General features: G+C 42.4%; 1 protein-coding gene and 1 long non-coding RNA gene across 2 annotated transcripts; one reads left to right on the forward strand and one right to left on the reverse strand.

Annotated features, from left to right (window-relative positions):
• The first annotated feature begins 189 nt into the window (after positions 1 to 189).
• Positions 190 to 27,723, forward strand: msto1 (misato mitochondrial distribution and morphology regulator 1). The gene is made up of 14 exons (XM_031585770.2): positions 190 to 403; positions 8,062 to 8,191; positions 9,951 to 10,020; positions 10,117 to 10,192; positions 13,884 to 13,941; positions 15,752 to 15,902; positions 16,457 to 16,571; positions 19,413 to 19,547; positions 20,904 to 21,056; positions 21,565 to 21,696; positions 21,874 to 22,058; positions 22,787 to 22,891; positions 23,920 to 24,029; positions 26,772 to 27,723. Exons 1-14 carry the CDS (start codon positions 320 to 322, stop codon positions 27,026 to 27,028), a joined length of 1,761 nt encoding a protein of 586 aa, XP_031441630.1. The 5' UTR covers positions 190 to 319; the 3' UTR covers positions 27,029 to 27,723.
• On the reverse strand, positions 24,000 to 26,849 carry LOC116224916. The gene is made up of 3 exons (XR_004165799.1): positions 26,745 to 26,849; positions 26,333 to 26,410; positions 24,000 to 24,084 (listed from the first exon to the last, which is right to left on the reverse strand). It is a non-coding gene; the product is annotated as an uncharacterized LOC116224916 (long non-coding RNA).
• Positions 27,724 to 27,736: the final 13 nt, after the last annotated feature.

The following is a 27,736-nucleotide window of genomic DNA, read 5'->3' on the forward strand; positions in this document are numbered from 1 at the left end:
GAATACATTAATTGAATTATACTGCACTTTCAAAGTCTGCATTTCGCACTCACACGTAGTCATGCTGCTGCATTCTGACCTTTCTCCACTTACCTTGCACACAAAGGCTAACTTGTGAAACTCAAAACTAATTTTTTCATTGATATGCCCAAAATTCAAACCTACTAAAAAGGGCACTTTTATTTTGACAAAACAGCGGCCATATTGAAAATGGCGTTGCTACTCCACGCAGTTAAGCATGTACCGAAATCGTGGTGTACTTGATACCAGTATATCATTTAATTTATGTGTTAAGAAATAAAACTATTGCTGGACCATAATGAGCGGCCTGTGTAGAGAAGTGATAACGCTGCAGCTCGGACATTATTCAAACTTTGTCGGGACCCACTGGTGGAATTTACAGGTAACGTTAAATGGTATTTATTGTTATCTTGGCCATTTTGCCAATACGAACTGGTTGGGCGTTAATTTAAGTTTTCTGTTATTAGTGTAAATGGTATAGCGATCGGTAAGTTAGTTTACTTTAACTTCTGTAAATTATTTGACTGTTGCTTTGGACAGCAAATGCTTGTCGACAAAGCCTGTAGGATGGTTAAACGTTGCCTTGTTATCCATCTGGCTAACTGTAGCTAACGTTGCCTGTCACTGTAACTTAAATTGCTGACATTTTTCACAATTCAATTCAAGAACGTCATAGTCAAGAGCTTCATAGTCATTGGGCAAGCACAACAAAATTGCATTTGCGTCAACCTTAAATTGTGCATTTTATATTTAAAACTTCACACATTTAAGAAGAATAGATAAAACGGAAATAAGATTAGACATGTAAACAATATCAGATCACACAATTTGAATATTGTTGAGTCAACGGTTTTGGACACACATTGCATTAGAGTGCCCCATATTTACAACATTCTGCACCCTAGTAGAATGCCACCTTGCGGTTTGCAGTGATTACCCCCCAGCCTGATTTACATGGGAAAGTGGGAAACGTGTGGCATGGGCAGGAAGAACCCTTAAGATTTTGGAGCGTATCTGAATCAGTGTCAAGTTGGTATCATGGAACAGACTGAATTGAAGCAATTGTTAACAGTGTAGTGGAAGTTTTTCTGTCTTCCCCATGTCCATCATCTTCCAGACATGCAGATGTTCCTTCAGGCCCCCAAAATCCTCTTGTTCTGCTCTCCACACACAGCTATCCCATCCAATTCATGTCGCATGCTCATTTATACGAAGAAAATGCACAGTGGGTATTCTCTGGCGGTGTGTATTGGGGGGCCTGGTTGGGATGGTACAAGGTGTGCATAGTAGGAAGGGGCAACTGGTTCTAGATGGTAACAGGCTTAAAGGCATATTCAATTCAATTCAATTTTATTTATATAGCGCCATAACAATACAATTGTCTCTAGGCGCTTTACAGAGCCCAGAGCCTGAAACCCCCTTAGTGCAAGCACAATGGCAACACGGGCAAGAAAAAACTCCCTGTTAGTCAGGAAGGAACCTTAAGCAGAACCACGGCACATAAGGGGGAACCCATCTGCTTGAGGTCGGCCGGGTGGAGATAGGAAGGGGGGAAGGGGGGAGGGTTGTGTGGCAGAAGGGGAAGGGAAACAACAGGTGTTGTACATAGCCTGCATTTGGTAGATGTACATAATATATATACAAACATCCAGTGGTAAATACATGATACAGACAAGACCAGTTTAGTGGATATACACTGTGCTGATAGGGTTACTATTACAGGGGTAAGGGGAGTAGGAACAGAGAAACATGTCGATGGTGGCAATAATATATATTGTATATAAATGCTAGCATAGGGTATGAGGTAGAGGTCAGCTGCTGATTCGGCGCTTGTGTAGCGGCCGTGGAGATCTCGTGCAGGAGATAGTTTGTCTGTTTTGTTTTTATGTTCTGTGTTCGGTTTCACTATGAGAATCCCATACACACGAAATGAACTACTAAACATCAGAGCAACTTTATCCCGTAGTTGCCACCCTGATCTTCAGGGTTTTCATTCGGATATCCTTACTAACTCTACGGATCGTAGCCCAATCAAACACACGAGAGCTCGCCCATGGAGGCTACTCCCCCGCAGCAGAGCGAGGGGCAAGCGAGCCGGCTGCAGACTCCGCTTGGAGAAGAAAGGTTTCCGTGCACCTTTACCTGGATTAGTACTGGCTAACGTGAGATCACTCAGCAACAAGCTGGATGAGCTCCAACTTCGGCTGAGGACGGACAAGAGCTATTCACATATTGCTGCTTTCTGCTTTACGGAAACCTGGCTCCACTCCAATATTTCTGACACGGCGATGGACCTGCCCGGCTATCAGCTCTTTAGAGCGGACCGCGATGCGACAGCCACCGGGAAAACAAAAGGCGGAGGTGTCTGCTTTTATGTGAGTAACGAGTGGTGCAGCGATTTAACAGTCATCGCTGAATTATGTTCCCCCGATCTGGAATTACTGGTGATACACTGCAAACCCTTCTACTCACCTAGAGAAATATCATCCATTATCCTTGCGTGTGTCTACGTCCAGCCTCAGGCGCACGCTGACACCGCACAGCAACTTTTAGCAGATCAGATCACGGAGTTGGAGAACAAGTTCCCTAACTCCACTTTATTTGTCATGGGTGACTTTAACCACACTGATCTGAGATCTGAACTTCCAAAATACCATCAGCTGGTGCGCTGCGCCACCAGGGGAGAACGGACTCTTGATCAGTGCTATTCTACCATCAGAGAGGCATATCGCGCGTGCGCACCACTAGGCAATAGCGATCATTCTGTGATTAAACTCATCCCCACATACCAGTCCCTACTCAGGAAACAAAAAACCGGTCAAGAGGTCTGTCCAGATACGAACACCTGATGCAACTGAATCACTGCAAGCCTGTTTTGACATTACAGACTGGGCAGCTATTAAGCTGGCATGCAATGACATTGATGAGTATGCAGACACATGCTCATCCTACGTCTACTTCTGTGAGGAACTCTGCATCCCCAGACAATCCATTGTCATTTATAGTAATAATAAACCGTGGTTCAACAAGGAGGTGAGGCTACTGAGGAGAGGGAAGGAGGCGGCCCACAGGAGCGGAGATAAGGACGCGTACACCAAAGCCAAATATGCCCTCAGCAAAGCCATCCAGCATGCTAAAGGGGTGTATAAGACTAGAATTGAACAACAGGTCGGGGATAAGAACATCAGAGCTGTCTGGAGGGGCCTACAATCTGCCACGGGCTACAAGAAGAAGCCCCCCCCCACCTCTAACGACCCAAATCTACCAGACCAGTTCAATGTGTTCTGCACAAGGTTTGAAGCACCGCGTGGGTCCACCCCCTCCATCCCCCCCGCCTCCCCTCCCCCTGCCACCACCTCACCTGCTCCACTGGTCATCACTGAGCATGAGGTTCGGAGGCTCTTCAAAGGTCAGAACACCAGGAAAGCGTGTGGGCCGGACATGGTGTCACCTGCTACCCTCAAGCACTGTGCCAGCGAGCTGGCTCCAGTGTTTACGGACATTTTTAATCAGTCTCTCAATTTATGCCGTGTCCCTGTATGCTTCAAATCTGCTGTCATCATTCCAGTGCCGAAAAAGCCCAAGATCACCTGCTTAAATGATTACAGACCGGTCGCCCTCACCTCTGTAGTCATGAAAGTATTTGAACGCTTGGTCCTCTCCTATCTCAAAGCATCCACTGACCACCTCATGGACCCCCTCCAATTTGCATACAGACCCAACCGCTCAGTAGACGATGCAATCAACATAGCCCTTCACTATATTCTACAACACCTGGACAATCGGAACACCTATGCAAGGGTCCTGTTTGTGGATTATAGTTCTGCCTTTAACACCATCATTCCCGACCTCCTCCATAGCAAACTGACCCATCTGAACATCCACCCCCTTACCTGCTTATGGATTACAGATTTTCTCACCAACAGGAGACAGTATGTCAGGCTGGGCCCGCATCTGTCACAGACCCGCACAGTTAACACCGGTGCCCCCCAGGGTTGTGTGCTGTCCCCCCTGCTCTTCTCCCTGTACACCAACGACTGCTCCTCTGGTGACCCGTCTGTCAAGACCATCAAGTATGCAGACGACACCACCATGATAGGTCTCATCAGCAACAACAACGAGTCTGCCTACCGGAGGGAGGTCGGCCATCTAGAGTCCTGGTGTGCAGTCAGCAACCTAGAGCTCAACGTCAACAAGACAGTGGAGGTGATTGTGGACTTCCGAAAAAAGGTTCCGACACATCTTCCACTTGTCATCAACAACTCATCTGTCACTGTAGTAGAGCATTTCAAGTTCCTAGGCACAACCATCACCAACACACTAAAATGGGACAATAACATCACTCAATTAGTGAAGAAAGGTCAGCAGCGCCTGTTCTTCCTCCGGCAGCTGAGAGGACTACAGGTCAGCCCCCCCATCATGGTGCAGTTTTACAGGGCTATCATTGAGAGTGTGCTTACATCCTCTCACTCGGTCTGGTATGACTCTGCCTCTGCCCGCTCTAAGGCCAGGCTCCAAAGAGTCGTACGGGCAGCAGAGCGCATCATCGGCTGCCCCCTTCCCTCCATCAAGGACCTTCACAGCTCCAGATCCCTCAGGAAAGTAATGAAGATCACGGCAGACCCCTCACATCCTGCTAACAGTCTCTTTAACCGTCTCCCCTCTGGACAGCGATACAGGGCCATCATGACCAAAACATCACGTCACCTCAACAGTTTTTTCCCCCAAGCAATAGCCCTCCTAAATAGCTCTCACACACGAACTTTATCGCACTTTATTTAACTTTATTTAACATTATTATTGTTGCACTACCTCCATTCTTATTTATTATTTTGCTCATACTGTCTGGTACTATCTGTCCTTGTATTGTTGTTCTGTGTTGTCTTGTTGTTCTATCTGTGATACTATAGCCTGCATGGAGAAAACCAAAAACAATTCCTAGTATCTGTATACATGGCGAATAAAGTTGAATTGAATTGAGTAAGTGTACGGCAGTGCGGTGGCGGTGGGTGCAATTGGTCGAGGGTTTCTGCAGGTAGACCGGGTAGAGAGACTACAGCAGCGTCCCATGGCGAAGATAGTCTAGATTAGGAGAGAAAGAAAAAGAACAGTGGGTTATTATAGGCATTAGCAATGTGATAAGAAAGAAGAGGGAGAGGGAGAGAGAGAGAGAGAGAGAGGCTGCCTGGCTGGGTGTATGGGGATTTTATTTAGTATTTAGTTGGCTGGTGACAGTCGCAATACGCACCGTGTGCTGTACCCGGGATCTTCCGCACTCCTTCACGGTACAACATACGCTGTCTGTAGCCCAGTTATGTTGATTGTATTGCATGTGTTTTAGATGTGTTTAGCTATTCTGGCATTTAGCATTTAGTTTGGTTTGGCATTTAGTTTGGTTTAGCATTAGCTATGTTTAGTTATGCTGCCATTTAGCAATTAGTTTGGTTTGGTACATATGGAGATTTTAGTCGTAAGCTTTGTTAGGGTTGCAGGGTACAACATACGCTGTCTGTAGCCCAGTGATATACATTTTTTTTTTTTTTCTTATGTGTTCAGTTATGTCTAGTTATGCTTGCTGACTGGCTGGCCCAGCAGGTGATGGGTTTGTTGACGCAATTACTTATGGCTATAGGATGCACTAAAGAGGAATGTCTTTAGTCTTGATTTGAATATAGGTAGGGTGTCTGCATCTCGGATGGAGGCAGGGAGATTGTTCCAGAGGAGGGGGGCTCGGTAGCTAAAGGCTCTGCCTCCTACTGTGGTTTTTGATATTCTTGGAATTACAAGGAGGCCTGCACTCTAGGGCTGTCAACGAATATTCTAAATTCGAATATATATTCGAATAGTTGTTAAAAATAGAATTTCGAATGTGAAAATGAATATTCGAATGTAAAAAAAAACAAAACAGCGGCAGCACTGTCTGCTTTGCGGGTGGGCGCGCGCCTGAGATCAGGGACAGGTCACAGGAGTCTCACTGTCTGGCACAGAGTCACTGCTGACAGTTGACTTCCGAGATGCAGAAAGTGCAGAATCCAGCTTGACCGCAGCAGAGAAAGTGATTGTAACCCCCAAAAAGAGTGATGTCTGGAAATATTTCGGATTTCGGACATGCTGAGTAGACCGCCTCTGGGATTGAAATGAGTCTGCCCTGTACGGATGCCAAGCTTCATTAGGCTGTCACCTATTCGGTTAGGACACGTGACATGAGCACGCCAAACTTGAAGAATGGACTAGAAGATGCAGTCAGGTTTGTTTTAGTTTATTTCAGCGTGGAGACAACCTCTAAGCGTATTGCTCAGAGAATGTCCTACCTAACAGTTAGAAGGTGTTGGCATTGATACCATTTAGTCAGGTAGGAGAATACAGGGGAGTAGTAATGGCAGGATGGGGAGACAATAAGCGGAGGGGTTTACTTGAGCAGGAAGGAGGCTATCTGGGGGGGAAGGAGTTCAAATGCTACAGCTTGGGTCTCGCTGCTTTAATTGCTCTCTGACATCCAAGAGACTGGGCGAGAGCCAGACACACACAGACCTTTCTGCATGACAGTTGCAGCGAACGTGAACCACACGAAATACATGGGATGGGCCTATTAAACGACAAATGAGAGTAAATACAGACCTGTAACGAGGCAAACCTGACCTCAAAAAGAGATCAATCCGGTGCACACAGCTCCTGCCAAATCAAACTGCTTTCAAATTATAAAAATACTTCCTTTACATCCAGTACTCACGCTAGTTACTTACATTTGTCTTGTCACCTGGGTGAAAAGTTTGAGGACCAATGGCTATATTGATGATTTTTCATTTAAGTTTTAGGGTCCTGTTTTTTGTTATTTGTCATATTTTTATTTGTCTTCATTACGTAGCCTGGAGGTGTGTTTGCGATCATTGTCCTGTTAAGAATAAATGATGGTCTCACTAGGCGCAAACCAGATGGGATGATATGTCGCTGCAGAATGCTGTGGGAGCCATCCTGGTGAAGTGTGCCTTGAATTTTTAATAAATCACCAACAGCGTCACCAGCAAAGCACCCCCATACCATCAGACCTCCTCCGCCATGCTTCACGGTGGGAATCACACGCAGAAACCATTCGCTCACCTTTTCGACGTCACACAAAGGCATGGCATTGGGAACCAAAAATCTCAAATGTGGACTCATCAGACTCAAGTACAGATTTCCACGGGTCTAATGTCCATTCCTTGTGTCTCTTGGCCCAAGCAGTCCTCTTCTTGTTGTTGTTCTTCCTCAGTAGTGGCTTCTTTTCAGCAGTTTCGATCATGAAGGCCTGATTCACGCAGTCTCCTCTGAAAAGTTGATGTGTCATTTATGTGGGCTCTTATCTGAGGTGCTGTTAATTAGCAGTTTCTGAGGCTTTTAACTGTAATGAACGTATCCTCCGGAGCAGAGGTAACTCTTGGTCTTCCTTTCCTGGGGCAGTCCTCATGAGAGCCAGTTTCATCAAAGCGTTTGATTGTTTTCACGACTGCACTTGAGGATGCATTCAAAGTTCTTGAAATGTTCCAGGTTGACTGACCTTCATGTCTTAGAGTAAAGAGAAACGACAGTCCATCATTACTTTGAGTGGTTCTTGCCATAATAAGGATTAGTACAGTAGTTGTAGTAATAGCGCTATTCACTGTATACCAACCCTACCTCTGATGGTCCCAAACACATTAAGAAGGCAAGAAATTCCACAAATGAACTCTTGACAAGGCACACCTGTTAATTGAAAACCATTCCAGGTGACTACATCATGAATACGATTGAGAGAATGCCAAGAATGTGCAAAGCTATCATCAAGGCAAAAGGTGGCTACCTTGAAGAATCTAAAATACAAAAAACATTAGAGATTACATTTTCTAGGCTATATCGCCCAGCCAGAATGATTATTTAGTACCCTGTAATGTTCTGCAAAAATAGCATGCCTAGACTGCTTAAAAACAATGATTAGGGGTTTTAAGGTATTCTTTATGCTTTTCTTTCCAATTATCTCCCCTTTTCTAACTTTGTATCTGCTTTTTGCCTCTTACTTTCTGGCAGGAAGCCTCTCTCTGTTATGACTCGGATGGGTCTCCCGGGGAGCTGCAGAGTGATGTCATGTTCAGAGAGGGGGTCACCCTCGGGGGACAGGTCACCTACACGCCTCGTCTCATTGCCATGGACGTCAAAGGTGAGGCACATACACACAATCAAAGGTCTAAGGTGAGGCACATACACACAATCAAAGGTCAAAGGTGAGGCACATACACACAATCAAAGGTGAGGCACATACACAGGGTCAAAGGTCAAAGGTGAGGCACATACACAGAATCAAAGGTCAAAGGTGAACCTTTGCTCAAGCCTTAGTTTCATTGCGGCCTTCAACATGCTCTTTTGTAATATTGTGAAGTATTTATTTCACCCCTTCTCCCTGAACTCACGCTCCCTGCAGGTGAGAAGCATCTGTACACCACGAGGCTTCCAGCACCATATTTCACTGTAGGGATGGTGGAGTTTGATGCATGGGCAGTGTTGAGAACCACCCAGAGCACTAAGGGTGCACTAAGGGAGCAAAAAGAGGTTATGATGGATTCAGTAAAAAAGGTTTAGGTGATGTTTTCAGACATTTGTATTTTAGAAAATCAATTGGAGTGATGGACAATTATATCATGTCTAAACATCATAGAGCAGGGCTACCTGTCATGTGTATATATGATCAGCCTATCAATGGTTCATTGCATTTTCACACCGTAGGTAATATTTATAAAAACATCATTTGGTGATAGGTGCCCATATAAAATTATATTCATTTACATAAAAAACAGATCACATAGAGAATTCAAAGCGGCAACAGCCGAGCATAAAACAATGCTCAGACTATAACAATTCTATGGTTGAAATGAAGTTCTATTTGATTCCTAAGTGATGCGAAACACTTACAACAGAAAAAATACTTAGATTTGGACTTGGAAGTCATGGATACCAGTAATAGGGAAGGATGGCTGGAGAGCCATTGCTGAGGATTTCAGGAAGCTTTGGAATTTTCCGAATAGTATTAAAGCTATTGACTGGAAGCACGTCATCATTCAGGCCCCTGCAAATAGTGGATCCCTTATGCTGTAATTATAAGGAGACATTCTCTATTGTGAGAATTTCACAACAGAAACATTAAAATCGCATTTTCTTTTTTTTACAAATCTGTTTCGGGCCTGATCTCTCTGGTCGGATTCCAAGGTTGTGTTAATGTTTTCTTCTGACTGAAGTTCGTTTGACGTTTTGGAGGTGGAGGGAGCCATTGATTGATTTCTGCAGGCAGTCTCATTACTTTTATAACTCCTGCACTGCAGCTACACATTGCCATGTGATAAATTAGCATGCTATAATGTAATTTCCCTCCTTGTTGGTTTGTTTAATGTCAACATTACTTCCAGTATCTTTGGGCAGGTACAGAGTGGAAGAGCAGGGTTTGGGTTAGGTGACAGTTGGAAAGCATAGGGTAAGGCTACATTGATGACGAGGAGGCAGATGGTAACTAGCTTTGTTCAAGAGCAAGAAGAGGAAACTAGACAAGCCGCAGCGGATTTTCAAGCAAAGCAAGGGCAATGGATGAACACGGCATGATAAGGCAAAGAAGATCAGCTGGAAAAAACGTTGGGCTATGGATGCTTGCTTTAGTGGTACAAGCCATTACTAGGCCGCAAGAATGACCAGTTTTAGCTACACCTCCCCTCTGCTCTATATTCTTGTAATGAATCTAATCATTCAGTACTTTTCATTAGATACTTCGCTCAACAAGCTGAATTATATCTCAATATAACAGCAGTGATGCTGTCAAAACACTTTTTTATTTTACTCATAGAAATGCAGACAAGAACAACAAGTACAACTGTCTATCCCTTTTAGAGAAGTGTTGAGGCGTGTTAACAGTCTTGGTGATCCATTCCCAACAGGAAGCCTTCAAACATTACGAGAGGAGGGCATTCTGTATGAAGCTGAAAATAATGCAAGTCCCCAAAGCTGGTAAGTGTGTGTGTGTGTGTGTGTGTGTGTGTGCACAGTTTGCTTGTTGACAAATGTGTTCTGATTGTAAATTACTTTCTTGTTGTTTTTTTCTAGGAAAGGACAGGTGGTAACACACAAACACACCCGGTCCACCAAGAACTCCTTCCTTCAGGATCTGGACAAGTTGGATGTAAGTTCTGATCAAACATGTATAATATATATAGTATAGTGTGTATATATATATATAATACTATATGTGACCCACCATGGCAAACATTTAAAAAATGTTTTAATTTGATTACATTTCTTAAAATCTTCTAAAACTAAAATTCTATGTGCATTTTAATGTTACCTGCCACCGCCAGACTTCAAGAATGAATCTGAAATATGTCAAGTTTTTGGTCAGTCCCATTTAAAAATCGCAACGAAGCATGTCGTTTTCTATATCGAGCCAAATCTGGTTTATAGCTTTGGGAATAATTTTGTTTATTGGATAAAATGTCACATTTTCATATTATTTCAAGCAGTTACTGTCATTATGAGCACGTCAAATTCCCGAACAGCCTAAACCACAGTTAGCCATCATTACACTTGGCTCAAAATTCAGACCAATTGATACATTTCTCACCATCACCTCCCAACTCATTTTTTCTACATCCTGAATGAATAAACTAAGAAATATATATTGTTTTAAACGCATAACAATAACCAAAAACTACCATGGAAAAAAATAATTGGTGTGTCAAATATATCACACTTGTGAAAAAAGACAAGCCGGTGATATTCATTGTTTAACTTCCAACCTATCTGTGACAACGCTATCTTATTGAAAAGAGTCACATACCATTTGCTAGCGTTAATGACTGTTACAGATGGTTGACTTGGCTAGCTACATAGCCTAATTAAGGTTGCAGATTTCTGGGATTTGCTTTTTATTTGAATAAAGCTAGAATTCTCTACATGTAACACACCCAGCTGCCTAGGCAGTAGCATAACCAGAAATGTGTTTTCAGGTGGACCCTGGATGACCCATGGTCCATCACAGCCTACACATTCTTTATGAGCTACTGTTGAACTGAATGACAAGCCAGACACCCTGAATCACAACTGTTGCATACTCAATACCCAAGCCAGTCCAATCTTCCATTCTTGGTTTGCATTGAAAGCACAAAATACTGCAGCAGTTTTCTTCATCAAGCACACTTTAACCAGAGGTAACGTAAAGCACATTCCCTGTCACAACACTAGCTGGGTTTCTATCCAACTATTTAATGCAAAATAAAAAAAAATCAGTTATGTACGGGAAAAGATGTTAAATTCCTTGTGCAATTGGTTGGAGACTTACCACTGTCACATGCAAGTACACGCAAGTATAGTTCCTGAGCAGCAGGATACAACAACACACAACTGGCTGGTGGCAGCCACAACACACGCTGCATGTTGTACACGGGATCCGTAAAGGCCCTTCACAGTACACCATGTTGTGTTTAGCAGTTCTGGGCTACAGACAGCACAACATGACTGCCCAACCATAGAACTTTAGAAGCAGGATACAACAACAAAGCTGCCTTTGTGAGCATTTCACTGGGTTTTTCAAACAGGCGCCTTCCTTGATCACTGTTTCGTTAAATTATGCTCACAACACAAGAGGGTGCCATCCCAGACTCACTCCCCTCCATACTCATGATGGGTTAGGACACATGCCACTACCAGAGACAACAACAGATACACCTCCAGATGCACCTCGACAAGAGTTTACATATCTCAGTTTGAATTCAGGTTAATTCACAACCCCAAGTAGTCTGTGAGCGCCTCAGCCACAACCACTGGCTTTTTCCGCAGCCTCAGACAGCTCCTTTAAAGCTTCTTTGAGTGACTGTCCGCCAAAACTAAAATCCAACAGAAGTGTTATGGTGGATTTAGCTACAAAGCCTCTAACACCTAAATCTCCACTGGTCTTGTGTGTGCTTGGCAACCTCGTTCCTTTGCTTCCACTACCCGACCTGCATACCTTAGCTTCTTCCTTTCAAAGGCTTCCTCAATCACATCTTCAAAGGGAAACGTTAACTCAATGCACTCATGCTCAGAATACAACACCATGCCTGGTCTTATAGCGGTCACAATACTCTATGGAACTGTGGAAGTTGTCTTTCGTCATCAGGCGGCAATATTTGGATTAAGATTTATTTATTAAGATTAGGACACTTTTCAGCTAAGCGATGAGGGCCGTGGTAAGTCAAGTGCCACTACAGGTAGAAACACCCTGTTGTGTTTGAAATCAGAAGTAGGAGTAGTACTAACATTATTATACATGTTGTGGTAAAATCACGATGTGTCAAATTTGGGTTTTAAAGTACTGAAAGAACTTTTTTCCATAATGTCAGGTAACATATAATGTTACATTTGAATAGGCTACATTGTTAAACAGGAAAAAATTCAACATTTTAATTGTAATGTAAAAAAATGCATTTAAACATGATGAGCTTACTGGCAGGCAGTGCATCCAGAGACCAAAGCCATAATCCACTACACTTGTGCAGACGTTTGGATGAATAACCTTCGAGCCACCGTAACCATCTACATTCTTTGTCAGGCCTCATCAAAATAATGAGTGTCTGCTTCTGTCTTTCACATTCCCTTGTGAAAAGGCTTTTGAGTTATGACGGGCAGTGGTTATAACAGCCCCCTCTGCATATTCAATGTTCAAAGGCAACTATTACCGATTATTACCTTTTGATATCACAACGACAGGGTCATAGATGTTAGATGGTCCTTATTTGTCATTATGAATGGGGCTCATAGCTTTTATGCTTATAGCATACCCAAGACCTTCCAGAATCCCCTCAAAGGACCAAATCTGTTTGTTACTTTGGTTCAGTGTATGTTTTTGTACATATTACAGCACAAATTACTTTTACAATATGAATGTTTGATAGAAAGAATAATACAAGTATTACTTAACCCCCAGGAATTCCGGGTTGGATTCAGACATTTTGGTGGTTCTGACATGCTTTATTATTAAAAAAAAAAAAATGTAAGTAACTTTGAATTATGCACAAGTTCAGGTACTACAGTATGTAAGTAGTATTCCTCTAATATTTATATTTCTGAAGTCACTGTCAGGATCTCAACGAAGAACTGTTTAGGTCACTCTGGAGCATTTATGCTGATGGCATACCCAAGACCTTAGAGAATCGCCTGTTGATATGGACAAATAAATCTGACACTGATGACCCTGTCATTGTAGTATAAAAAAGGTCACAACAGAAGGGCTTATGGCCTTGATCCATCCATATGCAGAGGGGGGACTTGCTATAACTATGTAGGGACAAAAGGTACCATCCTCACATGGGCCCAATCCATTGGCGCCAGATAAATGTGAGTGCACTTGTGTAGAAATGCTAATACTCCCCTCACGATGACCACCAAGATAATGTTGGTACCTATCCTGACAACCACACCAGATATAACATGTTGGTGATCGCACTACATTGGATAGGCATGGACTATTTAACACACAAGATCAATTCAGTTGAACACATAAAGACAACAAGTGTGCTGTCTACCAAAGCAGTCCAAATAAGATCAGTTACAAATCGGACTAATCAGCCTCTTGAAATATGGTAAACTATCAATTTGGAACTCTGATTAATAATGAAATTAGTAACTAAACAAAAATTGAGTTTTATATAATCAAAAGCATTTGTTTACATATGGTGAATCATAACTATGTAACATATCTCATTACAGTCTGTGTAGGACTTCAACTACAACTAATTTGCTCCGTATAATGCCTGTGTTTTGTATCCAGGATGGGGAGAACTTCTAATGCTTGTGTTTTGTATCTAGGAGATCTTCTAATGCTTGTGTTTTGTATCCAGGATGGGGAGATCCTGTCAGACGATGACTTGCACAGCTCCCAGCAGGCACAGCACTCAGGTAGGGACTGATACTTTAATTTCAGTATTGTGCACATTTTTCATAATGTGTGTTTTTTTTTCCAAACATCTATGGTATACTATAAAACTTCCAATCGATAGCTGAGTGTCCACTAATCACCGGCTACTTACTCAATGGGTAGATGGGTAGATGCTCTGGTTCAGGCTCTGGGCTCTGTAAAGCACCTAGAGACAATTGTATTGTTATGGCGCTATATAAATAAAATTGAATTGAATTAAATTGATCAGTGATCTAAACACCAGTGTCTAAAAGCTGGGTGGGTTACAACCAATAACAAGGTAAGCGCTTCACCTGGCTGATCCACTCATTGTGGGGTTGAATAGCTGTCCTCATCTTGATGGGTGAAAGCCACTCACAGGACAGCCTGCTCCAACCCATTAAGGGGAGTCATGTTAATGTCATAATATCAGGTGTGAGGATCAACTGTGTTGCACAGACGGGAGCCTATGAAGCTGCCATTGCCCTTGTGGAATAGGCAATCACATGGGAGAACCAAGGTTTTTCCTTCAGCCAATATGCTGTTTAGATTATTTCCACAATTCAGTAGAACAGCCTTTGCTTAGAAAGTCATCACCCCAGAACCTTGTCTCCATAGCATACAAACAGCGGATCGCACTTTTAAAATGGTTTAACCCTTATAACATACATGTCCATACCCCTGACTGGACATACGGCACTGGGTATTACTGTATGTCAACTCCATGTTGTCTGCATCTATGCAGGGGTGTAATCAGACAGATGTCCTGGCCCGTTGATAAGACTCAGCTATGACTTGGCTAGAATAAAAGCTCCATTCAAGAGATGTCAACAGTATGGGATCAAGAGACACTAGGAGCCCCTCATTGGGCTTGGACGTCAAAGACCCTTCATGAAGTCACAGAGCAGAGGACTACTCCCCATTGGTCCTTGTTCCAGCTCTGGTGCTTTGCAATGTGCACACTACCAAAGTCAAAGGCATTTTTTATTGTCACACAGCACGACACACAACACCACACGTGCATTGGGCGGCGACACAGGACACACACACACACACATTCTGATGAGGTCGCTGGTGAAATTTGTCCTCTGCCTTTAACCCATCCTGAAGTCCTTGTCCTTCCTCAAGGGCAGCCTTTATGGCGCCCGGGGACCAGGCCAAGTGATCATGTCGCATCTTGGTCAGGGACGTTGTCCTGTAGTACCCTCACTATCTGCACCTCTTAGCTGCAATGCCCAAAGATGGATGTGTTGCAGGTTTGATGGCCACAATATCCCCTGAGCTTGGATAGGGTCCCTAGATGGCACCCCCAAGAGGAGAGACGGCACCTGGTGTCTTGGGCGTCTTGGCCAGTGTGGGGCTATCAACAGTAGCTGTATATAATGACTTCCTTCTGAGCTGTCAGAGGAGAGACAGAGGACTACTTATTAATTCGGTTTGAACATCAGTGTCATCAACATCAAAAAGCGTATGGTAACAAAGCCACACAAAAAAAAACGAATTCTCCTGACTGTTGGCTAGCCAGCTAGTTGTTCACTTTGCTGGCTAACTAGCCAGCTAGCTAGTTCATATCTGGCTACAACGAGTGATTTTGTGACGAGAGGAGCTGCAGCAACTTGTTGCAAAAAAACATTCTAAAACCAGGGAGTTCAGACAACTGGGACGGATTGCAACCCAAAGCAACGCCTTTGTTACACACTGGTTGTATTTTAGGTCTTTATAAGTAATCAATGATTTTGGTATTTTACTGTTTTCTTGATGGTAAATCGTATTAATCATCAATGACTGATGGAGAAAACCCATAAATGGCAGGTGCTGTTGCCAAAGAGACCGTGAACAGCAGCCTGGAACACTCTAAGAAGACCTACAGCCTGGAGGGCAGCGTGAGGGTGTGGTCTGACTTCCTGAGGCTCCACCTCCACCCAAGGACCATCTCAGTCATTCATGAGTACAATCACGATGGGTGGGTTTGTTTGTCCTACAAGATGTTTAGCTTGTGTTCATTAAATGTAACATTATCCTTGATAAGTTAACTTCTATGAGATATGATTCCTTTGCTGTATCCAGCACATAACCTCTGTTAAAAATATTCTCGCTGGTTTTAAAAGTGGTGCTTATTGTTGTCTTTCACTCACATCACATTTAACCAATAAGCATCCACCATCACTGCAAGCCCCACCCAGCAGTTTTAGGGCCACACAGATGTTCCTCCGCTGGTGTGGCTCCTTATTTCTTCCCCAAATATGTCCCTGAAAAAGGTCTCATGCATAATGGTTCTGGCTGTCCTAAAATGGCCTACTAATTCCTGCAGTGGAAAAATGTTTTATGTATTTAATTCAAGTTGAAGTAGGTCAGTGAAGTATTTATGTTTATATTTATAGTCAGTAATGTCTTTGTGTGTATTTGATGCCCATTATGCATGTAAATATTACTAACGTGTAGACAAGAACACACAAAAGCACTATCTGAGCCTCTGTGTGTGTCTGAGCCTCTGTGTGTGTCTTTGTGTCTTTGTAGTGAGTCTGGACGTCTAGAGGCATTTGGGCAGGGGGAGGCACTCTGCAAAGGTCCAGTGCTGGAAGAGCTGGAAGACAAGCTGCACTTCTTCACTGAAGAGTGTGATTATCTTCAGGTAACCTTGCACTGGTGATACAGCATCCTTCTTCACTGAAGAGTGTGATTACCTTCAGGTAACCTTGCACTGGTGATAAAGCATCCTAGTTTAAGCTTGTATTCCTGTAACATTCAGATGGACTACAGCTCTTTACCAGGCCCCACAGACTAGCGTTCAAGAGACTGGAATAGGGGTGGGGGAAAAAAATCGATTTTTCGATTTCTCTCGATTCTCTCTAGAACGATTCTGTCTCGATTCAGAAAAGTTCATAATCGATTTTTTAATAAAAAAAAAAAAATTTAAATTTTAAAATTAATTTTTTTTTTTTTTTTTTTTTTTTACACATTCATTTTGTGTTGAAATGCAAGCTGCATCGATTATTGCATTGTTCATTGAAAGTCATAATTGTGACAAGGGAATCGTTGACCACTGAATCGGAATCGAATCGTGAGGTGCCCAGAGATTCCCACCCCTAGACTGGAATCACCCAGAAATGATCATGATTTTGGTAGAAACTTTACTTTTATTCACTATGATAATATTCAATTGATGAGAGATGGCTCAACAATGCCACAGCATTCTTATGATATATGATTTCATATTGATCCCTGCTTTTGTTAGTGAATTTCCCATACAGTTACTAGCCCTCATTGAAACAATAAGGGATAGTAGCTGTATGGGCTAGTTTCTGGTATTAGTCACATTACGAGAAAACACTTCACATATTTCTTGCTTATAAACAAATACACCTGTTTTCAATACCATGTGACCATGGTGACTGCTTTAATCAAAGTCTACTGGGGTGTAGTTCACCATCCACTAGGCCAATTAGACAACTTTGTGGATGAGCTGGACAGTTTATTGTCTTGTGTAGAGTATGGAAGTTTATTGGAAGTTTGTAGTTTTTACTTTTAGCGTCACGGACATTGGAGGACCTGAACTGGCTTTGCCCGTGACGTCAGGGTACAACGAGTTTGCAGTGTTTGTCCCAGGCAGCTACTTTGAGCTAACCAAGTTTAGTCCTCACAAAATTGTTTAATGAACGTCTTTTAATCTTCTCAGCTGGCAGCCTAAAGCTGGGTAACAGACAGCGCAGGCTAACATCGAAATCAGTTAGGCATGTAACCACATTATGACAGGCTATATTAACCTCTTAACTAACTGACTGTGTCTAAATCAGTTAGGCACGTAACCACATTATGACAGGCTATATTAACCTCTTAACTAACTGACTGTGTCTAAATTGCTTTCAGAATTAGTGTCTGGTTTTCAATGTTCTTGTATACAGGCTAATGTTGTTGAACTCGAATGTTAGTCTAGCTTTCCAGTCTTAAATATCTGCATGCCTCAATGATATCTGAGTTTGGATGAGGGTCCGACACCTTCAGCTTTCAAAAGCTCAGCTCCCGGTATTCCCAGCCCATCCAGCTATCCCATAAAACATTAGCATTCAGCTTGGTTCATCTTCATTGATCCCAACTAAAACTACATGAAACTTGGGTGTTTTGATGACCCACTTCATCTCTTTGACCATGTAGCATGTAGCTCAAACCAGAAGCTACATTCAATTCAAATAAAATTGAATTGAATTGAATGTAGCTTCTGGTTTGAGCCCTCCATCCATGGAGCTTTCACTTTAGTTCTGCGTATTAATCAGCTTCCAGGTAGGGCTGAACGATTAATTGCATTTGCGATTTAATCGCGATATGATAGAATGCGATTTTCTAACGTCAACGTTTGCGATTAAAGATGGTACATTTTGCACACAGTGTTTAAAAAGTGCATGCCTTGTGTTTATTCTTACAATGACTTTATTTAAATTACTTAAATGCACAGTGGCAAAGCCACTGATTTGTTGTTCTTGATTCTGTAATTAGCAGTTAAATAAAAATGTAAAAAGTGGGAAATAATATTTTACACTATATGTATCTAATATTGTGTTGGTTAATCATTCATTAAGATTTGTTGGGGAAAAAATTAGGATAAAATAAAAGAAATCGCATATTAAATCGCAATCGCAATATTTTGGGGAAAAATCGCAATTAGATTATTTTCCCAAATCGTTCAGCCCTACTTCCAGGACACTTCTGTGCTATTCAGCTCCAAACAGCCAACCAAAGCTAATTGTAAATAGAAAACATGTCGTTTTGTTCAGCTCTCAAGTCTTGTCACGACATAATGTGTTTTAGGTGTTGCGTAGCAACCAATTATTTGCTAACTTCAAGTTACAATGATCAATAGAAAACGGACAACACAGCTCAGCTAAAATGGCTTTAATTTACAGTAAAGTAACAACACAAGTGATTCAAACTATAGTTTCTAGTCTTCATCATCACTTTCAATAACAAATCTTCTGAATTTCCTCATGGCTGTTGATATTTTTATTTTCGTCTGGATAGTAAAACTCATTTTGAAAATGTCGTCAGAGGGCAATACGGATCCGTATTGACCGGTGAGGAGGGCAATACGCGGCTGGCATGACTACACATTAGCCAATCAGAATGCTCGTACTGTTGTTGCCATATAATAATGCACTATATACTGCTTGGTAATATTTGAGGTCACTTAACAATTTTATGGAGTCAGATTAATTGTATTTTTCCACATTATTTACCACTCTAATGCATTTTTCTGTCCCATAAAGTTCAGACACGCTTAAGCCTGCCAGCCTGTTGTTTTTCAGTCACTTTTGGCTGTCATGTACACTGGCTTACTCTTTTTTTCTACCAAAGAGGATCTGCAGCGCTTGGACGCATGATTTAGGTCCTGGTCCTGCTGCATAATCACATCTGCACCACGCAGGTGCCAACTAATATTCCCCTTTTTAAGGGAAAGTCTTAACAGCATTGCTTCTTGCAGGGCTTTCAGGTGCTGTGTGACCTTTCTGACGGGTTCTCAGGCTTGGGGTCAAAGGTTACAGAGCTGCTACAGGACTCCTATGGAGGACGAGGCATCCTGACCTGGGGTCTGTCACCTGTTAGTCACCCAAACATGGTGAGTTCAGGCTGCTGTGGGCATGTGATGTTAGTTCAACCTGTGTACTATTCTACATGCGTACATATCATTTTACAGTCTACATATGTCAAACTATTGTTTGTTTTCTTGACATGGCTGTCCTTGACATGGCTCAAAATGGCTTCTCTGGAGCTTCATGAATGTTGCGTAGACCATTTTGTGTAAGCAGCACTGCACAGTGGAGGGGTGCACCACCACAGCCATGTCCTGTAGGTCTTTTGAGTCATATGAGGGGTTTGGCCTTTCTGTCAAGACATGAATTAATAACAAAATGCTCATTGGAAATTGCAAGCTGGAAATGCTATCTACACTAAAATGCTAAAAAGATATCTTTTTGAAGTCTTATGCGGCACTTTAGGCATCCAATGTGTTCATTTAGAGGAGCCTGTGTTCGTTGAGTCTTACCATGACATTTGAAGAGTCAGATAATTCATCAGCTTCTAGAACTGTCATCAGCTGACCTTCCAAATGAAAAAAGTTAAATCTGTAGGCCCAACAGGTTAGTATGATGCTCTGAGACTTTTAAAGTGGAAGGGACCCCAAAATCTTCGCACATGTCATTCTTAAGTTTCCTGAAATAAAAAGTAACCAGGTTTATTAGCATGCATATGGCTATTGTGAGTAGCCAGGCCTTCCTGTCTGTAGACCAGTGCTAGTAGCAGTGCTTACCCAGCTAAATCTAAAAATAGACATATATTTGAATGATATCATTGAGGTACATGTCTGTAGCGTAGGCTTTTTCTCCATGTCCTATCTAATATTACTATGAATATTGTTCTGACCCACAATAGTGACACTGGATAGGAAGAGGAGTTAGCTTTCAAAGCAGCTTGTTTAATCCAATGGCGTATTTTATTTTTTGATGACGTGATGGGTCTCATTGAAGTACACTGGGGCTTGTCAAGATGGGGGGGGGGCATCAGCTTGTCTAACCCAATGGCATGTATAATTTACTATCAGAATCAGAATTCTTTTTAATGGCCAAAGAGAGACGGTCTATGATAACGTGATGGGTCTCATTGACGAACAGTGGGGCATCAGCTAGCTAGGGCTAGATAGATCAACATAGTTACTGCTGGCCAGCAAGCTGCTTGTCTGCCAGCTTAAACCAACATTGTAACAATTTGACCTTGAAATAACAGCTTCAAAATCATTTTGGTAGTACAATGATTTGTAATCTTTGCTCTGCTCATTGTTGTGTAGCCGTTTATATTGATAACTGTTGAAGCTGATTGGAAGACAGTCAGTCTATTATACTCTGTAGCCAATTTAAAATCCATTCTGATAAGCCTCTGGCATATCAATCTGATGTTCTGATCTGTTTTCTCTCCTCAGACGCCAGTGAAGGAGCACTGTCATTTGTTGAATGTAGCTTTGGGAATGGTCCACATGGCCAATCACAGTTCGTTCTTCTGCCCCCTCACGCTTAAAGGAGGCCTGGGCCCACGCCCCAACGCAACGCCGGTCTTCCCACACCTCACCTATGATGTGAGTCTCAAATCTCCTTATATTATCTCTCCTGTCCTATCATTGCCTCGTCTTTATATTCTTCTTTCTTCTGTTTACAGCTTCTCAAATATACTCATATGTATTCTTCTCCTGTCATCTTTTAACCTCTTTTTGCCTCTTTTATATCAGTTCTGACTACCTCTGTATCCTGGGTACAACATATGGCTCGTTCTGTCGTTGGCCAGTTGTGCACTGCTATTGCCTCCTGCCAACCTTACTTTGCTTGTATAACAAAAATCCCCATGCCCCAAGCCAGCCAACATAACTAAACATAACTCACCTCAACAACACATCTAAAAATCCCCAATATCAATAAAACCGGGCTACAGTGCGTGTTGTACTGTGGAGGAGTGCTTGCTCCAGGGGGCTCAGGCCCTGGGCTCTGTAAAGCGCCTTGAGACAGTTGTATTGTTGAATCAGCTGTATTATTCTGCTAAGTCATTGTTGACTATATCAGTCTCTCTCTCTCTCTCTGGCTACCTCTCAGCCCTCCATATGGTACCACTCTAGCTCACTTTTGGCCCTAGCCCTGGATACTATGACTGTGCCATATCGTTTGAGACAACACAGCACCCCCATGTGGCAGATGGCAGATGCTCTCGCTGTTTCTGGGAGGAAGGTGAGAAATGCCCTTAATACCCTAAATGCCCCAATACCAATATGAGATGTGGAATATTCTCTATTGATTCTGTGTCCAAAACCTGTACTTATGTCAAATGTAGTGATGTTTCTTGTTGCCTATGGTATATTTCAAAGATAGATAAGAAAGAGAGTGACTAGTTTGTGTGTGAATCAGGTGGTGTCTGCTTATGGGGCCATTCCATTTCCTGTGGATCATGGCACGTATCTGTCAGATGCTCTTGATGCCTTCACTGATGGTCTGCCATGGAAACCCCTCTCAGCTTGTCCTGAGCAGGGGAACGGAGGCTGCTATGGCCAGTCAGTGGCCCTCAGGGGTCTGGAGAAGCAAAGCTTGGTCCGGTGAGTCAAACAAATCAATGTTTTTGTGTCATTCGTGTTATGCAGTCTTTGCCCAAGAGAAGCTGTTGAAGAGTGAAAGGGTGCGTGCGTGCCCATTGGTTGGTTGAAGAGTGAAAGGGTGTGTGCGCGTGCGTGCCCATTGGTTGGTTGAAGAGTGAAAGGGTGTGTGCGCGTGCGTGCCCATTGGTTGGTTGAAGAGTGAAAGGGTGTGTGCGTGCGTGCCCATTGGTTGATTGAAGAGTGAAAGGGTGCGTGCGTGCGTGCCCATTGGTTGATTGAAGAGTGAAAGGGTGCGTGCGTGCCCATTGGTTGGTTGAAGAGTGAAAGGGTGCGTGCGTGCGTGCGTGCGTGCGTGCCCATTGGTTGGTTGAAGAGTGAAAGGGTGTGTGCGTGCCCATTGGTTGATTGTGCAACTCCACTTCAAAAGCTGCATAGGTTCCCAGTTCTCCAAGGACGTTATTGAGTACTTTTTATATTGCTTTTGTCATTTCCTTTCTCCATACACATCCTCATCAATCTATTGGTCCAGTCTTAAATGATGTATATAGTCTGTATAAGCAAAAGCAAGATCTGATTACGCATTATCCCGACACTGACCGGCACATACACATATTAAAGCAAGTTGAAAATGACACTCTTATTTAGGCTTAGTTTGATGCTGATCATTTAGTTTCTGATGATTTTTATATTTTTGTTGATGTGGTGTTAATAGTTGTCTGGTGTTCTAGGCCACGGGTACCAGGCCGCCAGCCCCCATCAGCACTGGACTACTTCTGCAACGGAGAGGAGATTCTGGCCTCATATATCCAATCCCACTATCCAGCCAGCCCCATGTGAGCATAGAAGCCTAGAAACCTGTGTTTGATCTGTGATTGTAAAATCAGTTCACCCCACTTGGACACAGCTGTATTCAGGGCTCAAAAGAGTTAGTGATATTTCAAATGAGCAGCAACTATATTTCATAAAGAACTCCGAACACCCGAGCCAAATGGATGCTAGTGTAACCTGCGTCCTGTAAAGCTTTGCTTAAATTCCAATCCTCAATGCTAATGGCATATTAGCACACAAATGTGATTATAAAGTAATGTGCCATTCAAATATATACCTTATTGGCGGCATATGACAATGAGACATAATGTATTATGGAACTGTATTGATGGATATTCATGATGAATTGTATTGGTTTTACAAATCAGCATTAGCAAACTTCTTACACAGATATTTTGCTAAAGTATGTACATCGTTCGGCTAAATGTTTTTGCTATTCTTCATTATGAACCACTGTTATATGTAGGTGTTTTGTGGCTAGGCCAATCAGTGTGCCTGTCTAGTTGGTCATGGAAGTAACATTATGCAACAATTTGACCTTAAAATAACAGCTTCCAAATCATTTTGGTGGTACCCTGACTTGTAATACGGAGAATGGCGTCTGTGCCACTGCCACAACACACCTGGTACGCCTGTTATTGCACTGTGTGACTTTGGGGTACAGGGCTACGTAATGCTTTGTGGCACCACCTCCTGCAACAACAACTAGATCTATACGCTAGCTATAAGAGGAAGCTAGCGCAGTATTCTCTGTATGGATATATCATGGCAGAGGCCATGGAGAAACAGAGGAAGATGTTGTCGTTGTGAGGATAGGAAGAGAATAAGAGAGAGTAACCAAGCAAGAGACAAAGAGAGTCAGGCTCGGACTGGCTTTTATTTGTTGGCGAGGGCTAAAAGTTACTAAAGGATGCGAGTCAGATGCCAAGCTGAGCTTCTTTCTAGTTTTTGCTCATGCAGTTTTTCTTCTTTTCTTTTCTTTTCTTTTCTTCTTAAAAGCTGCAATGTGTAACAATGTGTAACTTCATTTCAGGGCTGTGCAGACGGTGTCCAGTGCCAGCAAGCTGACTCCACCCTTTCCACAGATCTTCAGCAAATCCATGGGTCCACAGGGCCTCTTGCATCAGCAGGTCCGAACCAAAGGTGGGTCACAGCAGGAAGAACAACATTTTAATCCAGCTGCTCATCCATGTTATTCCTAGAGACAAGCAGCGATATACGAGCCATTTTAGAGACAAGCAGCGATATACGAGCCATTTTCAAAAAAAGGTACTAAAAACTGTCGACATGCCAAGGAAGCTGCCACAATTGAATTTTTGACCTGGTGATGTCAGCATCTGTGCTAAGGAATTTAAACTTTGATGGACAATAAGTAAAACATTCTGTCCGTACCGTTATATGTCCAAAAGTCGTAAATCGGCCAGATTGGAGTGCGCCCATGTTCTTAAGGGCTGAATTTGTGAGAATTCGTTGGTGATTGCGTTCACATCAATTCTACAGACATCCTCGGATTTAAATAATTATAATAATAATAAATACGAGAATATTTGTATCATTAACAATTACGTTTCACATTTATAGTCATGATTCCGAGACCGAGGCATCGTGATGTCCTAAAATAAATAAAAGCACTACACGAACACTGCAAATGGCAGTGAATAAATAAATAAGCACTATACTGAATCGCGTGGATATAGCCATAGTGGAATAGAATGGACACATCTAGTACCACACAGTACCTCCACCTCTGCACCGGTGAAGTTAGGTCTGCGTTTACTGGACCGCTGTGACATGATTTTGATCAGTCTCAAGTTGCTTTTGCATTGCCTGTGGATTCTGTGGATTCTGCACACGTCTCTATAGTTGCATGCCCTTATAAGGAGGTGGCAGGGCGTTTATGTACGCAAATTCAGGTGTACGAGAACATGCGTTCAATTTAAGAATCGGTGCACAGCTAAGAACACTTTGGCAGTTTAAGAACACATTTCCAGGCGTTCATGAATCCGGCAGAGATATTTTCTTAAGTTGGTCGCAAGAAGACACTTAAGAAAATGTTCGAGAATGAGGTTCATTGTCTTTACCATAAAGGTTCTTGTAACCTAGAATTTGGTGGCATTGTCATTAGATTATAAATAGAAATAAAATGTGTTTAAAGCTTTTGATTTTAAAGAAATTCAGAAAAGTTAACAATACCAATGGCTGCCACCTGATTGAATATCAGACTTCCAAATTGTCTTCAATGCAGCATAATGACAGTAGTCTTTGCTGTCATGTAAAAAATGGCAAAGACAAAATTAAACCATAATATTTATCCAAATATTAGCTTTTAAGCGTGGCAGATTGGGTGAACTAAAAATTGTGCAGATTGTGAAATGATGGTAAAAACACCAGGGCCCCTATTTTGAGAACGATATCGGCTTCTTCTATTGTTCTAATCAAATCAAACTCATTGGAACATGATTGGAACTTGTTGGGTCTGGCTTTAATGACCACTGTTTTGAAAGATTGTGGTGTATATCCTGAAATAAGAGATTTGTCAATAACTGTAAGATCTCATTGATTAGGGGCAGAGCATTCTTAAACTGTTTTTTTTTTAAGTCAAATAGACCGTTTCTCCAGGATTATGACTTCATTTCATGCAATAGAGACACGAGAGCACTCATCTTAGGTGTCATCTGATTTCACACATTTCTGAGAACTCGTATGGTAATTGTATTTATACTAGAATGTTATTGAAATTAAGTTGAAATAAAATGCCATACCTTGGTTTGAACCTTTGAACTCTATTCCAAAATCACAAATTATTGCTAATAATCATAATCATGAATAATCCTGTACTTTTTTTTTTAAAGGAAACTGAACAGAAAACATGATTATTCAAAAAAAAAAAATGTGACCATCCCTGACAGAATTGCGAAATACTGGAGGGACTGAATATACAGTCTGGTCCACATGATGTAATCAGGCCAAGTGACCCTCCATTGCTCCAAAATTCGATTTTGATGCTCACGTGTCCATAGTTGGCTAGGTGCTTTTGACAGTGGACTGGGGTTGGCAAGGGCACTCTGGCTGGTGTTAGCACCATAGACAGCTGAGTGTGATGCAATCCATGTTGACACTGTCCTCCCATAACCAGCATTTGGGCATGATGGCATATTTAGTTCTGACAGTAGGTTATTTGCCATATTTAGTTCTGACAGTAGGTTATTTGCCTTATTTGGTTCTCACAGTAGGTTATTTCTAACATATTTCTCTCCAGTGATCTGAGAGGTCTTAGGTTAGTACTCTTGAATCATATTTGAGAGGTATTTGGTCTTGTTCTTTTCAGCGTTTTTTTAATTTTTTATGATGGTTTCTCCTTGCGGTTGTCAACTTTACCTTGATGTCCTTCACTAATAAAAGTACCATAAAGAAATGAGAGGGGATTCCTCAGAGCAAACACTCACTTTTTCTCCACCCATACTCTTCTTGTGAGCCTGGAGACTGGGAACGGAACAGTCTACCTTGATGAAATGTGTTCATCCCTGCCAGATAGAATTGCATTTCATGACTTAGCACTCTTATCAAGAACCCAGAAGCTAGTGAATCACTAAAGAACCAGAATGGTTATGTGAATAGATTTGTTTTGAACTGTCCTGAGTTAATATATAAATGTGTGTGTGTGTGTTTATATTTATATATATCAATATTTGGTGTCAGTGTATCAATAACGTATTGCCAGCAGAAATATCCATATAATAATGTCTTGATATTTTGTCTTACCCCTGATAAATATCTGGAGTGTTGTGTCCCATTAAGCCTATATGTGTGAGATCCAGCCTGTTCTGTGTCTGTGTACATCTCTCTAGTCCTTTTTACCTCTGTGTGTTTGTTTGTGTTCCTCAGCTGTAGTTCCTCCGGTGGTCGGGGTTCCAGTGCTGACCTCTCTTCAGTCGTCTCCAGCATTAGGCCCATGGCTGTCAGAGCTGCACATTGCGGCGAGCCGTCTGGACCCACGCCGTATTGCCCCCAGCTTCCTGACGCACGACCTGGAGCACAGCGACCTACAGGAGGCGCTGGAACAGCTGCGTGTCCTTGCACACTGCTACCGCAATGACAACTCCGGCATGCGCAATTCCTCTTCAGACGACGATGACATCTGACTACTCACCTTGGTGACATCAGGGATTGAGATGACTGGTCTAATGATGTGAGCAAAGATGGTGGTGAACCATGCTGGCCGAAATGAAGGCTGCCATCCCTTGCATGCTGAAGATGAGCGAAGTGGAGTCAGCACTGATTAAAAAGGAGTACCTGACTAACCTAAATGACCGAGCACTGTTTGGTATGCTTTGGGCCCCAAGAGAACTTCTCTTGCACAGCTTTGATCTAACTTAGCCCATGCACAGGTCTATCTTAGTGAGGACTGTACATATTATTGTACCAGAATTAGGGCAAGTGAACTATAATGATGTATAAAACATGTCCACATCCATGTGTTGAGTGCTTCTCCCTGCAGAAGACAAAAGAAACCATGACAACCGGTCAGCATCACGTCAGCGTCAGCATCACAAGCTTCAATGAACCAACCTAGTACACACTATAAAGGGGTTGTCAAGCGGCTCTCCTCCTTTATCAGTGTTTCACTAAATCAAGCCCACAACACATCTGAAATGTTCAACAGTGGTATCTGTCATCCCAGACCCCCTCTTCTCCATACCTGTTCCTGTTGTCCCCCTCCCCCTCCCCCTCCCAAAACAAAGCCTTTTTAAGGTTTGGAATGTTACACAGACTACATACAAGTGTCAATGTACAGGTTTAAGATGTCACCACAATAAAATACTAAATATCCATTGTGCAACTGGTGCTTA

The sequence above is a fragment of the Clupea harengus genome, chromosome 19, assembly GCF_900700415.2.
Source record: "Clupea harengus chromosome 19, Ch_v2.0.2, whole genome shotgun sequence".
NCBI lineage: Eukaryota > Metazoa > Chordata > Actinopteri > Clupeiformes > Clupeidae > Clupea > Clupea harengus.